This window comes from Lissotriton helveticus, chromosome 2_1 (genome assembly GCF_964261635.1).
Source record: "Lissotriton helveticus chromosome 2_1, aLisHel1.1, whole genome shotgun sequence".
Taxonomy (NCBI): Eukaryota; Metazoa; Chordata; class Amphibia; order Caudata; family Salamandridae; genus Lissotriton; species Lissotriton helveticus.
In genome coordinates, this window is record NC_136059.1 from 736,330,578 (window position 1) to 736,347,617 (window position 17,040).

Genomic DNA, 17,040 nt, shown 5'->3' on the forward strand with positions numbered 1-17,040 from the left:
CCTAGCTGCACCCTTCTTTCTTGACACAGGCTGGGGGTCCAACAATGACACCTCTAACCCGCGAGGCGGGACCCGCGCAGCTGGTCCGGCGAGCTGAGCTGCAGGTCCAGGAAGAACAAGCGAGATCTCCACAAGCGCAGGGTCAGACAAAATCAGCGTCCCACGGTAGGCAAGAGGACTCGGCTTTTTGAAGCCCTTCGGTCGGGGGGCGTGGCTAGCAGGGAGAGCGGGCCAGGTGCTGGTCCTTCAATCCTGCAGGGACTCCTGGGAAACTGAGTCCCTGACCGCTCGCAGCCCTGCTGTCCGTTCTGCCCCCGTCTCCACCAACCTCAGAGTCTCTGCCCTGGCTCCAACAATGACACCTCTAACCCGCGAAGCGGGACCCGCGCAGTGGGTCCGGCGAGCTGAGCTGAGCTGAGCTGCAGGTTCAGGAAGAACAAGCAAGATCTTCACAAGGGCAGGGTCAGACAAAATCAGCGTCCCCGCAATAGCAAATAGTATGGGTGATAATGGGCAGCCCTCTCCGGTGTCCCTAGAAGTGGGAATGGCTGTGTGATCATGCCATTTATGTGCTAGCGGGACTTGGGTAAGGCATAGAGCAATTTGATCAAGTGACCTCTGATCCCTACGAGAGACGAGTTTGATGAGATGTGCCCATACGAAGGAGTCAAACTCCTTAGTAGCATTAAGCAGAACCGCCACTGCGTGGAGTTGGGGTTGGCTCTATGAAGGAGAGCGAATAAAGTATAAAGATTGTGTCATCGAGCAGCTGGGGATGGAACACTACCGGTCTGGGAGGACAATATCTGGAAGCAGGGGGATAATGCAGGAGGCAATCAGTTTTGCAAGTTTTTAAGGTCTACGATTATCATGGACCATGGCCTGTAAAATTCACTGTGGTGTGGCCGCTTGTCAGGTTTCAGTATGGTGACAACTAATGCTTCTCAGAGGGAAGGCGGCAATGTTCTATGAAGCAGCGACTCCTCGTACATTGCCAGGAGATGGAGTCAAGGAATGGGGCATATTCTTTATAGGAGGCCACAGCTAGTCCGTCTAATCCCGGTGCCTTTTCCCGGGCATGACCTGAATGATGTTCTCCACTGTGAAGGGTGCTTCCAAGAATTGGCGGGGTGTGTTGTCAAGCCAGAGCAATTGGATTGTGTAAAAAAATGAAGTCAGGGCAGAAGGGTCATGTAGTGTTGATGAGGTGTATAAATCAGAGTAAAATGTGGCCAGAGTGCTTTAATTGGCATCCTGGCATGTGTAGGTCACCTGCTGGTAATTAACGAGTTCCATAATGTGGTCTCTTGCCAATGACTTCCGCAGGAGTCTAGCATGAGTTTTACCTTCCCTGTCTCCCAAGGCAACCACTCCTTACCTAGGTATTGTGTTTCCCTAAGCCCTGCTTCCTCATGCTCCACCAGCTTATGCTTGAGGGAGGCCAACATGGTCGAGCTCTCTTGGAAAACCTTTTGAAATGTTTCCTAATATTTTCATTGACTAGAGGTAAAAGAAAAAATGCCACCATATTATGGTATCTTATATTTATTTACCTCGGAAGATCTCAAGAACAAATTCTGAAAAGTTTAGGTGTAGAATACCTTTACAGAAATATTCCTCAACAAACAGATTACCATATTGCCCTGCTCAGTGCATTTTCCAGAGAACTAAGAGAGACCCTTCTCTGCCCCAAGGTGGCAGAGAGGGGTAGGTCGCAGCTTTCCTAGCTTGGTTCATTTACGTACTCAAATTGGGTTGGACTTGAGATATCAAGGTATAACCTACACTGTGAGGTTGACTTTTGAGATTGGGTATACTTGCTAATTACCACTACTATAATCCCAATCATTGGTAAATTAGGTTACATGGTCCTGGCAAAGTGCTCAGATACGCAGAGACTATACATGGATCGAAACATGTTGACCGACATTCTCACTTTCCTGTGAGCTGTAGTGGATCATTGTCTCCAACCCAGCCACCCTTCATTTTAATTTTTAACAAGAGGTCCCACGTATTAAAATTTTCAGGGTTTCTCTTAGTGATTTTTAAACCACAATGACACCATTTTACACACACAGCACCTCCACTTACACATCATCACATGGCCTATTTTTGAAAAAGACCTCCGGCAAAGAGCCCCCCCTGAGGGGCCAATTGTGCATTGAAGCGCCGACCCAATGAGAAGCTGCCTGATGAATGAAGCATACCACTAATCTGGGTGTGTGAGGGCTCTTGCTTCTGAGCAATCGGATCCAACTGATCTGCTTGCTCATACCCTTCCTGACCTACTGCATTTTCGTTTTCTTTTTCTGATTCTTGCAGACTCCACTTGTGTACATGTTGGAACTTTTCCCACATTTATTTTAGGAAAAGCAGAGTTTCACTGTAAGCTGTGATCTCACCGAACTAGATAGTGCCTTGAGTTGGTTGGGATACCCCCTTCCAAATTAATAAATATTATTGCACAGCTTCTGAACACTTATTCAAGAATGATTTACCTACACTTTTTTTTATCATGAAAAATTTCGGAGAATTACGTTTTGTACAGCTGTGCTCAAATGGTCAGCTGTGAAGGAATGGTCCTGTTTTTTTCCTCATGAATTGAGATAGTCCACCAATTCCTTTAAAAGTGTGTCCATTATGCATTAACACTGGGACAATATGACTTGTTTGAGAAATAAGTCTTTCTTTTGTGACTTGTGTACCCTGTAAGATGAAATATATTCTGTTGCCCACAGAGGGTTTCAACATTGGCTAAAATAGACCTGATATGTTTATTGGTTCATGAATGCTTGAAAGTGACGTGTTAGAAAAGGGAAATGGGTATTGGAAAAAAGAAGGGAGCAGCCTATACTGAAACATGTTATCTGTTTTAGCTGATCAAAGACCGAATGCTATATGTTTAATAAATAACATTGACTAACCCGCTCATGTCATGCTGCTTACTGATTTACCTTTTTTATTTTAAGGTTTTTTGATCTCTTTGAGAAGTGCAATGGATACAAAACTGGAAAACTAAAACTAAAGAAACCGAAACAGTTGCAGGCAAGTAAAGTGCTTTTTTTGTTTATATTTATTATTCTTCCCTTGGGCAAAGTAAAATCTTTCCAGGATCTGATTACCTTGTTCACATTGTTTATATCTTTTAGGAGGTTTTAGATATTGCACGTCACCTTCTCGCTGAACTTGGTCAAAACAACGACTCTGAAATTGAAGAAAGCAAAGCAAAACTTGAGCAGTTAAAAACTGTGCTGGAGATGTAAGTATATCACCCGCCACTTAGCAACAGAGCCCACTTAGAAATGTTTCTCCTTATTATTGTTTAAAATATGTTGCTTTGGAAGACGAAACAAATGAATAGGAACTTTCAAGTTCTCTGCTTGGCATAGATATAAAGGCATTGCTAAGTGATTTTTCTTTACTGTGGATAGTACATTAGTACAATTATAGTAATCAGTTTCCAGAAATGTGGTTAAGTAAAGGCCTAGGAAAAATCTCAGCATGTATGTAAATATTCATGGATTTTGGGATTGAAGGATTAGAATTATGCAGAGAGAAAGTAAAACTAGAGAGTTGAACCCTACAGGCCACAGCACCTGATCCGCTATCCCTAATATATATATATATATATATATATATATATATATATATATATATATCACACACACACACACACTCTGGAACTACCTAGAGATCTGTGTGCCGGTTATGGCACTTTTGCCAACCATATTGGCTCCTCTTGACTCATTTCTGGACCATGGATGATCCCACCATGGAGTGACTGTATAAAGATTTGTCTAATTTTGACAGACAAGGCGATGATTAAACGCTAAGTAAAACTAATCGAAGCGTTCGAGTTAAACTTGATACAATTAGTGGCACCAATTTATTGATTGACTGGACCACTTTCTTCGCTCTACATTTATGAGGATCTCTCTGCTTGCCCTATAAAATAGACAAGCTGACGGGAGTATACTATACCTTTGGCTACTCTCATTCCTTGGATTGTTCACCGCATTGTTCAATATACAGACTTACTGTGCCCTGAAGAAGTCCTTTGTAAGGACTAAACCCGTCGGCTGCTTTGTTTTTGTTCGTCCTGATCGTGTTTTAAACCTGTATCAAAATAAAGGAATAACTTTGATAATTACTTTTGTGGACACGGATAAAAAAAAAAAAATTCTCCTTGTCTGTGTTATTCGGTGGTGCACCTTTGCTTTTGATTAAAATTATGTAGTAGCGGTACTCTCAACTTTTTTGGGTGAGAGAGACAATGTACAGGCTGAGGGACTCCAACCTTTGTTGGAATTGTGATAAAAGCACATGGAATTTGACACACCTGTCTTGGAGCATACAACAATGAGGATATTTTTGAAAAAGGCAAAACAGTGATTTAAACGGACCTCTGGCTGAGATATAAAGATAATCTGTGCCTTGTTATTGGTTGTACATAAGTTGTACAGACGAATTTTATTTATGCTCAACACAAAATCTTGCTGCCCTTGAAATCAGTCATGAATCCCACTGTTGATGTTGGGTTGAAAGGCCTGCTTTCTCTACGAGGTTTGAAATAATCTGAAGTAGGCCTCTACTATGAAATGAAACAAAGGAGTAAAATACATTAGCATTCGGAGCAGAGTCATGGAAGTTAATGGTTTATAAAAGTGGTGTCTTTATGAGTAACATCTCACCCATGGCCTCTTACCACCCACCCACTGCTTTTTTATTCATAACTAGCACTTCTGTGTGCTTTCATGTTTTTTCTGGCATTTCTCTTATCTTTCTTTTATGGAATAGGTTCTTATAGACTCTAGTTCTATTCTGTTATTACTTCAATGCTGTAATTTACTTCCTATCTTGCTCTGCATACTGTCATTGGTATATGTGATTGGAACTATAAGTATACCTCATTGTGTATTTATATATGGCCTTGCATTTTTTAATGGTCTCCACTTGAAAGAATATCCTGTTTTAACGCTTTGTATGTTTAATATTTACCCATTAATAATATACTAGGTCTGTTTGACACAAGAACATGATTAATGGTAAGCAAGTGAATATTTTATATCCATACTCATAAGAAAAAAGCATTAGCATTGCTCCACCAGTCTCTCCATAGATCCCAGTACTCTGCCTTCTCCTGTTACTTAGTAGAACTACCCTTAAAATTTAGAAAGCGATCGAAGGCCTGACTGGAATGAAGGCAAGTAAAAGACTGTGCAGTGTTAGGTTAGAAGACCTCCTTCATCCAACGGCACTTCAACAAGATCTGGAACCTGGGAAAATGAAGATTCACCAGACTACTTGGCCTGGGGGAACAAGGAAAAGGCGAACTGAGCAAGAGTAAGGCATCTTTGATTTCCTCACACTCATCTCCTATAGCACCTACTTGAGAAATATGAGCTAATTGAGAAGTGAACCTGGCATTCAATAGTCTGGATTAGATTTTGAATGTAAAGGAAAGTCAATAAAATTGCAAGGATTTAGTTAAGTATTCAGTGAATGTTTCTACAGACCTTGCACATGCCACCCCCCTTCAACTTGTAAAAGCTGTTGCCAAATAGGTTGACAGAAGGTCACATTTGAAGGACCTAAGCTACAAAATGCAGTAAAGTGGGGGAAAGGCATTTCAGGCTTACCCCCCACCTTTCATGTGAATGACATCTAGACCTGTGATTTGTAACATTTGCAAACCATGCCTTACACAGAAAGGGCAATGTGTAATGCCAGCCATCTGCGTCTTAAGTTTTACAGCATGTTGCAGAAATGTTACGAATTAGGAGTCAATTGGTTACATTAGTGACGCATTTTTTGGGAAATCTTAGTCTTTTGGAAATGACAAACCTTATTTTCCATTCACAGTTTTTCTAGTTGTGCATTTTAGTTGTCAATGAATTACTTGTTAAAATGTTACAGATTAAAAGCCAGTGTTCTGTTTCGTTTTGTGTTCTTTAGGTATGGACATTTTTCAGGAATTAATCGTAAAGTCCAGTTGACGTACCTCCCTCATGGTTGTCCAAAGACGTCTAGTGAAGAGGAAGGTACAACCAAATATTTTCTTTCAAGCAAATGGTATTTGTGGCTATGTTGTATGGTTATTTTCTCTCTATATGCCCCAGTAGCACCGTTTAGCAATTCCTCAGATTCTGTAGGTATTGTCATTCACTGCTAATGATTATTGTTTCCGTTTTTGTCAGAAGTACGAGTTGATTCCAAAATAAATTGTGGTTGAAATTAATTTCTAGACAACATTTTAAATGAGCTATTGTTTCGTACACTGGTAGTTTATTTTCCTGCTAAAGAATGTCCTGATATCATGGTATAGCAGTAATTGGAAATGTTGAGCAGGTGCTCAAATCTGACTGACACACTCACTCCTAGTCCTACCCATATGTCCTCAAGTCTTTCCCTCTTTATTCTTTTCTGATTCTGACTGGCACGGAAATACATACATGATGATTTGCACTGCTTTTTCAAACTTCTTTATAATTTGATATGGACTGTGACCATGCTTACAGACTTCCACTTATAGTTAAGCAAACGCTACGGACCTATGACCGAGTTAATTCCTGTAAAGTTATTTGCATAATATGCGTTTAGTCTACTCCAGGCTGACCTTGAACAATATGACTTTAGTTCTGGGTTTAGAAACAGCCATGGGTCTAAAGTTACAGTAGTCGTCAGTCAGTTCAACTTTATTCGGATACAATAGTAGCCATAAAAGCACAGAATATAAATGCATCACAAACTACACTAAATAAAATGAACTATAAAAAGTTTGAAATTAAGAATTTTGGATGACTGCTGAGGGACAAGCTGACATACCAGTTATCATCCTGTTTGCAGACTTGAACATCATGGACCATAATCTCGCTGGGTAGATTAATTGTTGTGGCCAGTACCTTTTCCATTGCCTTTAAGTTGTTCTTCAATTTTATAATGGGTAAAATTGAGATGGTGCTGGTAGGTTTCTTCCCATTATTGACAAAAATCACTGTGGTTCTTCTCTATTTTGCTGTTTTTTTAAAATACATGTTTCTGAAAGGCTTTAAAGATTTGTCACATTTTCCTAATCCCAGGGACTTTTGCTGCCCCTTCATCTTGCAGTGTATAGCAGATCCCTCATTTATTTCAAGGGGTAACTTTCTTCTGAACTCAACTTCCACGTGGGGGTTTCCAGTGAGAACTATTTTCAGTATGCTTGGGACTACATTTAGAAGACGATCTCGCTGTCTTAGATGGCTACTTTCTCGTTTACCCTTGCAGGATGCTAGGTTTCTTTAATCGTGAATAGCCATCCACATTTGACTGGAGAAGTGATTATACAAATCGGGCGAAATTTACACCATGAAATTGTTCTGAAATGTAAATCTTTGAGTGAAAATATATTTAGGGTGATCCATCAAGCAGAGGGTGCTAAAACGGGTTTTCCCTAAGTAATTTCTCATGGGAATTTTAGACCGTGCTACAGCCAAAACGATGAACAGATTTACACCAAATTTGACATAAAGCTAGATCTTTTCCTAGAAAGTGTACTTTTTCTGATTTGGTGCAAGTCCGTTCAGTAGTTTTTGGAAACTTAAGGTACAAATCTTAAGTTTATCTGTTGCAGCAGGACTCCTGTGGGACCAGCAGATCAAAAGATAATTTGACAGTCTGCTAACAACACCAACAAAGATATTTGGTAGCTATTTGGTAGCTATTTTAGGACTCATCCTTGTGTTTTTAAGGGGGGGGGGGGGATGAAGAAAAAAATACATATGGGTATCAGGGTAGGGATACCCTGGCCCACTAGTTCTAGTGGGGCGAAAAAGGTCTGCTCACCCTTTTCAATTATGATGGCCCTGTCAGGTTTGCTACAGTCTTTTAAAAAAATGTATCTTTTGGGAAGGGGCTTGCATAGGGCCTACTTCACAAGTTAGAAGAAGCCCTTATGGCCCCCTAGCTTTCCCCGTTTCAGTGAGGGCGGTAAGGGTTCCCGGGAGTTCTCGCTTACATTTGTTAATTTCTATATACACTCCCCTGCATGTACATAATCTTTATCACTATCTGCTGCTACTTCCATGCCATTGGACCCTGTCTGGCAGTGTCCTTTCAATAAGTTCATCAGCCATTGACCTCTCTACAGTCAATCTATTCATGACATTTTTCACTCTGCCCTCCTAAATGATCTGACCAATGTTCTTGTCTAACCCTTTTTTGACCAAAACCTTATTCACTGTGTCAGCGTCTGGCATTCAAATCTCAGTCTACATAAACGCAGTTAATGAACCTATTTCCAGTGCAGTGCTTTTTTGTGTTGTGGGCATACCCCCAGATAGACCTGTTTGTGACAGAACAGAAAAATAAATTAATATTTTTGCAAACAGATGCTTCCACAACATATACTCAGTCACAGGATTCACGTATGTAAATTTCACAAATGTGCTCTCATTTTCGGAGATACCCAGTAAATGAGATGAGAAGCATGCCACATCCTTGGCAATCAGGAAGCTTTAAAAAGGGGCATTTAAATACATAAAAATCGAACTTAATATGTGTTATTTTCATTGTAGTATGCTGGCATGCGAATTTGTTTATTACAAACACGAATTAAAGTGACTTTTGTGCAGATTAAAAAATTGCTAAAGGTAACAGATCATCTGATAGTAACGTCTAGCTGCAGATTCCTTACCTTAGAATATTCCCAGGCATCACACTGGATCCGGAAATTCTTTTTGATCAGTCTCTTTGTGCTGGTAGGTGATGTCTTTCGGCTTCACGTGGTGTCATTGACATTGTCTGCACCGGAAGTGAGGTGCTAGGTGCCTATGTAGGCTCCACCCCAGCGCACTGATCTCAGTTTCTTCTTTTCCTTGCCATCAGCGAGGATCTTGATCGAACTCCTCTCACTCACTTAATTTTTGAATGATTTCTTTCCACATTATGTCAAAGACTAGTATCCATTTGTTCCCTTTTTTGCGGGGTGAGGGGGAATTTTACTGAAGAAAGCCACTGGGTTAAAGTCTTGTGGTGCCTGTCATCAACAAATGTTGATGACAGATCTCCGCCTGGTGTGTCTGTGGTGCCTTCAGAGGGACCAAAACTCCACGTCGTGTGCTGAGTGTAAGACCATGAACCCCAAGGCCATCCCGGAGTGGGCCATGAAATATTTGGCCTCTCGCCATGCAACTCCAAGCCACTCCAAATTTGATTCATGTGGAAGGTCGGGGCCACTCCCAGAGTCACTCTCTTTGGTCCTTGTCGCACTTCAGGACGACTTCATGTAAGTCCCATAAGAAGAAGTCCATGAAGTTGAAGCGCTCTTTGACTTCATAAACTTATAAAACGATCAAAAGCCGAATATTATACAGATCTGATCAACTCCAGTACTAACCGCTCCAAAACCATCTTTCTTTTAGTAAAGGATCTGACCAAAACACTGGAGGGTCCTGGTAATCTTATTGTATCTGATGCACAATGTGAAGAGTTGGCCTGTTTCTTTGTAGACAAAGTCAAAGGGATCTAAAATTCCCTAATGTCAGATGGACCTACTGCTCCCAATCCTGCGGGTCCTGCTGACTTACCTTTTACACTACAATGTTTACCATCTATTGAGCAAACTGAGATGGACTCCCTGATAAAAAAAAATAAAGTCAGGCTCCCCGGAAGATCCTGTCAAGCCAGAATTGTTTAGACTATTCCAGGATCCTATTTTGCGGGAAGGACTGAAGCTAATTAACAACTCACTTCAGTCGGCCATCATTCCTTCATCCTGGAAACATGCTAAAGTTGTTCCCCTTTTAAAAAAACCTTCATTAGACTCCACCAGACCGGACAGCTACAGACCCATCTCCTTGCTTCCCTACCTTTCCAAGGTGATGGAGGCCCATGTAAACTCCATTCTGACTACATATTTGGAGTCGAATGGAGTTCTGGATGAATCTCAGAACGGATTTCGTGCTAAACATAGCACGGAGTCTGCTCTGTTAGCTGTTACGGAACATCTGAGGGAGGGGCAGGACCAGGGTATGACATCGGCCCTGGTCCTGCTGGATTTGAGTGCGGCCTTTGATACGGTCTCCCACAGGATACTGCTTGCAAGACTGTGGGAGATCGGAGTCAGGGAGAATGGTTTGCGTCGTTTTTATCTGACCGCTCCTTCCAAGTGCATGCCCCGCCGTACTTATCCAGCACACATCCCCTGGAGTGTGGAGTCCCGCAGGGCTCCGTGCTCAGCCCCACACTGTTTAATGTGTATGTCCGCCCCCTGGCCATGTTGGCTCGAGATCGTAACATCAAATTACAGTCTTACGCGGATGACACACAATTCATCTTCACCTTTTCTAAGAACACAGGGGCCGACCAAGCTAAGTTCCAGGAAGACATCTTGGCCATATCGAATTGGCTGGCACAGAATTATCTCCAGCTAAATTCCTCTAAGACGGAGGTACTTCTGGTAGGTAAAGACACTCAGAAATGGGATAAACACTGGTGGCCTCCAACTTTGGGCCTTCCCCCTGCCCCCAAAGAGGCTGTCAAAAACCTGGGCGTGATGTTGGACAACTCACTCTCTATGGAAATCCACGCTAAGAGAGTGGCAGGCACCTGCTATGGTCGCCTACGTTCTCTGAAACCTATTCTTGGCTTCTTTGAGCCCTGTATCCGTCAGATTATAATCCAGGCTTTAGTCTTATCCCATCTAGACTACTGCAATGTTCTTATGCTGGGTTCTAATCAGACAGTGATACACGGGTTGCAGAGAGCTCAGAATGCCGCAGCCTGCATTCTATTTGGGCTTCCAAAAAAATGCCTTATCTCGCCTATTCTTCACCGGCTACATTGGTTACCGGTTAAACAACGCATCCAGTTTAAGAGCCTATGTCTTACCCATAAAATCTTGTATGGCACTGGTCCGCAAACCCTGCAGGGACTCTGTTCCTTCTATGTCCCTACGCGTGCCCTTAGATCGGCTGATCTATCTCTGGCACGCATGATCAAGATCCGTAGATGCAGAGCAGGCGGTCGCGCTTTTAGGTATTTGGCGCCGAAGCTGTGGAACTCGATCCCATTTGGGGTTCGGGCCACTTCTAACCACTTTCTGTTCCGCAAACAAATTAAAACCTGGCTGTTCTCCTCCATTTAACTTTTCTTCTGTTGTGCGGCTTGGTCTTTAGGGATGTCCGCAGCGCTGGGACGCCCTATTGCTGGGGTAGCCATGCGCTATATAAGCAGATTTAACATAACATAACATAACATAACTTCTCTGCGTCTATCCCATTCAAAAGACGCAAGGGCACAACACCATAAAGCCCAACCTTGCTTGCAGGAGGTTTCTGTGCAGCCGGAGTCGGAAACGTGGTCTGCTCCGAGCTTCCCCAAAGTTCCTGGAGCCGGAGCGAACCCTGTCCAGCTCCGAGAATTGTATGAGGCCATGATACTCATTTTTGGGTAGTCAAACCCCTCACTTACTTAATTCAGATCCCAAGTTTTTAGGAGGGTCTTCGACTGGGTCTCTGCCGGCAGGTCCGCCCACGGCGCCAGTCGACCCATTAAGATCTATTGGTGATCAGGATCGGCCGCAACTTCGCAACCTCCTCTGGAGACCGTTCCGGTGGCACAATACCCATTGTGATTCCTGATGCTGATAATGAGGTGGACTGGTGTCGCACGACGTCTGTTTCAGCGTCGGCCAAGCCCACACAGTCTGAATTCAAATCAGAGCCCTATTTCACTGAAGGACTTACTGAGGAACATAAATGGAAGGGATCTGTGGATCCCTATACCTACACTGACCCCTTAGTAGTGTCCATGGCTGACGACAACTGGTATGAGGACCTGGCTAATGCCAGCGGTCTGGACACTGTCCGCCTCTCTCCTCCCACAGTGGCAATGGAGGAAGGAGCTTCCTGTGCAATGGTGGTCCAAAGGGTGACTGAGGTCACGGACCTGAAGCTGCCCAAGTGTTAGACTTTGCAATTGAGAAGTGTTCCTGCACACCTTATCTTTTCTAACTTAAAACTCTAATGTATTAGAAAAGGTAAACTAATTTTAATCTCATGTGCGTGCTACCACTTGAAAAGAGAGATATGACCCAACAGTCTCTCTATATGTTAAACAATCTCAAGAGGGCTGAGGAAAACCACAACCTGATTGGAGCACTGCGTTTAGACAACAAATGTTGTCTCAGTATGTTAATCAAAATAATCAAAAAAGAATCAGTTGCTCAAAGGCATATCAATTTATCATGTCATCATGTTTGCTGCCTACCATAAGCAGTATATATCATCAATTTACATCATTCAAACAAAAACCATTGTACACTTGATTATAATGCGTTTTTCAGAAATCATTAAATGTGCAATGTCACAATCAAAAACATATAATGCAAACAGCACATTTTTCAAACGAGAGCTCCAAATTTAGGCAAGAAAGTCCCAATGCATTTCGAGGTTCAAAACTGAACCCTTCATCAGGGGATAAATGTTGGAAGTTCGTTGAAACTGGAAGTATCCAGATGTATTATCCACAGGAACCCTACAACACACTCAATGGCTTTTTGATATGAGACACTGTAATTTCCCATGTCACAATATCAATATACATGAATGAATTTAGAATTTGCACTCTCCGTACGTTAAAAAGCATGTGAAAGAACTGAATTTAATGTGAGGTAAAGTTAGTGCAAGTAAAAGTACAGAAGTACCACCTGAATCCAATAAATTCATATTTGTTTTACGCATTTCATTACGCCCCAATGAGATTTGATTTTAGTTCTCACCTTTCTCATGTGTTCCCCTTTTGAGTTAATGCACATCTGCCTTCTACGGCTCCTAACAATCAAAACTGTCTTCCTTGTAACGATAACATCTGCCAGGAGGGTTAGCGAATTGCAGGCGCTATCCTGTAATCCTCCCCACACTTCCTTCTTCCCAGACAAGCTGGTTTTTAGAACCCAGGCATTCTTCTCGCCAAAGGTGGTCACACCTTTTCACGTCGGGCAAAACATCACCCTGCTTATCTTGTTTTCCTTCCCTCATGCTTCTAAAGACGAGGAGAGACTCCATTGTCTGGATCTAAAAAGAACGTTATCGTTCTATGTTGATAAATCATTCTAGGTGGACGATGAACTCATTATTGGATTTGCAGGCCCAATTAAGGGTAGGCAATTCAAAAGAGAACCATCTCTTGATGGATCATCCTTAGCATTATCATCTGCTATGCAATGGCCAAGATGCAGCCCCCCCCCGAGGTCTTAAGAGCTCACTCCACCAGAGCTACCGCTGTAACCACTCCGTTAGCTAGGGGAGTCCTACTCCTGGACATATGTCAGGCATTTACGTGGGCATTCTTTCACACACATGCTAAACACTGCTGCCTCTACTACAACAGAACGGGGAGGGGAGGGTCATAGGGATATGTAAAGACTAGCCCTGGTTCACATCCCCAAATGGTACATATTATCAACAAAAAAAGAAGAAGCGGGAGTCTAAAGGCCAATATTGTGGCAGGCTACCCTTCACTTCTCAACAATAAGTTAGTACCCAGGTTACCGGGAAGGGCCTAAAAGAGAAAATAACTCATATATAGGAACGAAATGCTAAAGTGATCAGTGGTAAAATCAAAGCTCCTTGCTCTGGATTGCCATCAACTCAAACTGGTGATCAGTATTATCATTTGGTCATCCAGTTATCAGAAATGGTAAGTCCCTTGATCATCGAGACAACACCATTCAAACGCTTGGGGGCTGGATCATGCCCACAATCACTTTAGGATCACAAATGAACAGCTGAAAGGTTGATGGCTACAAATGATAAAGTGCAGTGCAAAAAAGGAAATATGTATGTGGTGAGTTAAAATAGAGTGATGTGTCCAAAAAGTAAATACAAGTTTAATTGAAATATGGGCGCATCCCCTAATTAAAACAAGCATTTACAATGCAATAGGGCTCGCAGCATTAAAGTTTGAGTTATTGGCATTGTGTATGACAATGCGTTGCATAAAATGTTTACCAAACTTTGAATTGGTGAGCAGTGAGAGTGTGTGCAAGAGTATGCTGTTCTTGAAAGCAGTGTGGTAGAGAGTGCAGGAATTTGGGTAACCTGAGCAATGTGGATGATGCACCTCACGCACGGGGCTGATGCAGTTATTATTCACACAGCTCTAAAGAGCTGTATTCACCCCTCCAAGCGCCTGGAAGCGCTTTATTTCACCTAGCGCTTGGGAGCGCTCTACTGGCTAGAGCCGGTGCCCACCCGGCGTCTTCTTTGATTTAAATTGCCGTCTTTGGTCCCTGGAAGGTGCCCACCCATCCAGGAACCCTGTGCCTCCCAGCGGCTGCCACGCCGCATACGTGGCTGTATTTTATTTAATTCCTGGGAGACAACCCCAAGATTGTCCCCCCCGCCGCCCGGCCCGCAGTAGGAAGTCAGGCAGGCCGTGGGCGGGACCGAGGGACAACAGGGCCACCGAACTTCCTCCGGAGGAAAGGAGCCCCGCCCGCGGCACCAGAGCAGCTACCGGAGGAGTGCTGAAGGGAGCGAGGCTCCCGCCTGGAAGAGAGAGTCTCGCCAGTGCAAGAAGCCAGGTGACGGCCTCCAGCCGCAACAGGAGTCCCGGTGAGTGCGAGCATCAGGAGGGGGGTCCCAAGTGTGATGTGTGTGCCCGTGTGAAGACCTTTCTAAGAAACAGTTCCGAGGTTGTATTTCAAGGGGTCCCAAGTTAGCGCATGCGTGTGTGTTAGAGCAGCTTTCCAGGAGACAGGAGCTGGCTACAGCGAGCGCGTTCTCGTGCGCGTGGCCCGCACAAATCGCCTTCTGGCAGAGGAAATGCGCGTGGCCAGGTGCTTTCTCCTGGAAAGCTGAGCCGGTAACTATAGGGTCTCTGGCGAGACCGCGCTTCGCGCGGTTAACGCCACGAGCCCTAAAGAAGAGTGCAAAAGGCAGTTTAAACAAATGACTGCCAAAAGGGCCAACATGTTTCAGCCAAGCGGGCAAACAATCCCCAGGCTTTCGTCAGGGCCTCTGCTCTCAAAACATTGCTACTGCTTCGAAAAGTGTTAATTCAAAAAATTATGTAAATGTGAAAAACAAGCAATTAAAGGTTAGAATAAATACAACCTGTAGTGTACTAATTCTCTGTGTCAGTGAATGCAGATGGCATCCGACTTGACCGGGGACTGGACCTCACCTCACCTGGACCGTGCTCAGGTTATCGAGGCCCCGCACTGACCGTCGTTGCCTCAAGACTAACCTAAGTCTTAGGTTAGTCTTAGGTTAGTCTTGAGGCAACAACGCCGTTGAGGCAGGCGTTACGGGGCTCGGCAGTGGTTCACGCTCCGTTTTCCCCGTTCTTCCGTTTTTTATAAGGGGACTCAGTTGCTAGTGCTCACTTGTGGCCACCGCGGGGTGTTTAGTGACGCTTGTAACCACTGTGGGGTGTCGAATAGGGTTGCTTTTAATTGCTTCACAATTTGGCAGCCATTTTGGGGACAGGCGCTGCGGTGGCTTCACAGACGAAGTCAAGTGGTGGTTCTTTCTGGCATAGTCGCCCCCACTTTTTGCCTAGTGTCAGTGTGTTTTGACTGTAGTACACTGGTACCCTACTAATCAGGAACCCAGTGTCTGTGTTCTCTCTACTCAATTTATTGGTAAATACTTTGTAGACCGCACAATCAGTATACTGGTGTACCCCTCTAAGTCCCTAATATATAGTGCTAAGGTAGCTAGACCATTTGTACATCTAGGGTCTCCCATGGGCTGCAGCATGTAATGTGCCACCCATGAGATCCCATGCAAACTTTGTCTGAAAGTCTGCCATTGCAGCCTGTGTGAAATGGTGCATGCATCTTTCACTTCAGATATAAGGTGTTCCTTATATCCTGTTCACTGTACTTAAAACCTATAAGTCACCCCTAAGGTAGGCCTCAGAGCCCACAGGCAGGGTGCATGGTTTTAAATGTGAGGGTGCCCCTGCACGAACAGAGACACCCCTACAAACCCCAGATTCCATTCTCAGGCTTTGTAAGTGCAGGGACGCCATTTTAAGATATGTAGTAGACTCTGGCAAAGTTGAGATGTCTAGCTACATAATGGCTTTAGCCAACCCAGTCGAGTTTGTTATCTAACGTGTTGGAATCATGCCACTACACCGATTCCGGTGCTTGTTGCATGTTCCCATGTACTGGATGGTATCAACCCCCCCCCCCAGTGTCTACTTGTAAAGCTTTTCAGGGTCTACTTGCAAGCCAGGGCTGCTGCCGACCCCAGGTGCTTTTCTGCCCTCCTGCTGCTAAGCTTAACTCGGGCAGGGGAGGCAGAACAAAGGATTTCCTGTAGAGGAGAGGTGTAGACACCTTTCATTTAGAAAAAAAGTGCCTTAGGCTAGGCTAGGGTGGAGGTGCTTCAGAGAGCCTCCAGATTGCTTTGAAGGGCACATTTGGTGCCCTCCTTGCATAAACCGGTTTGCCACAGTCCAGGAGCCCATGCCGAAACTACAAAAATAACAGGGGAGGGACCACCCCTCTCTCCAGCTCCTCCCTTTGGTGGTGTGCAGAGCTTTGTCAGGTGGCCAATTTATTCTGCCATCTTTAATCTTAGATGGGCAGAGGCCCCTGGGACCATCTGACTGGATAATCCTCCAGTGGTAGGGTCCCTGCCCCCCGATAGGTGGATCACAGCAGAAGTAGACCTGCCCCCTTTCTGGGTTACTGAAGGGCTCCCCTGAGGGCGAGACCTTAGATTTGTCTGGACTTCGTCTTCAAGAAGTGACTGGCCTCATGTGAAAAATTGTCTAAAGACTCTTCTAGTGTGGGACACTGAACTCTGCTGGTGGAATCGACCCAGGAGTCCAGACAAGATTGCCTCTGGTAGGAAGACTCTTACTGCAGCTTTTCCTCTGTGCTCCTCCAAGTGCTGCGACCTCCGTGGCTATGCATCCTCCTGTAGTGTAGTTCCTATTATCCCAATAGGCTCTGCGCATTGGAATAATATCTTCAATAGTATAGACCTAGGGCAGAGGTTAACTAGGTCTTCTACCGACGATATTAGACTTAAAGTTTTG

General features: G+C 44.0%; 1 protein-coding gene across 5 annotated transcripts in view; it reads left to right on the forward strand.

Moving 5' to 3' along the window:
- Positions 1–17,040, forward strand: part of PPIP5K2 (diphosphoinositol pentakisphosphate kinase 2) — a 1,596,028-nt gene that overhangs the window by 454,417 nt on the left and 1,124,571 nt on the right. For all 5 annotated transcript variants that reach the window (XM_078675453.1, XM_078675448.1, XM_078675449.1 and 2 more), the window contains exons 12-14: positions 2,970–3,045; positions 3,150–3,259; positions 5,956–6,041. In XM_078675453.1, the coding sequence (XP_078531579.1) occupies positions 2,970–3,045; positions 3,150–3,259; positions 5,956–6,041 (272 nt within the window). The remainder of the gene's footprint in view (positions 1–2,969; positions 3,046–3,149; positions 3,260–5,955; positions 6,042–17,040) is intronic.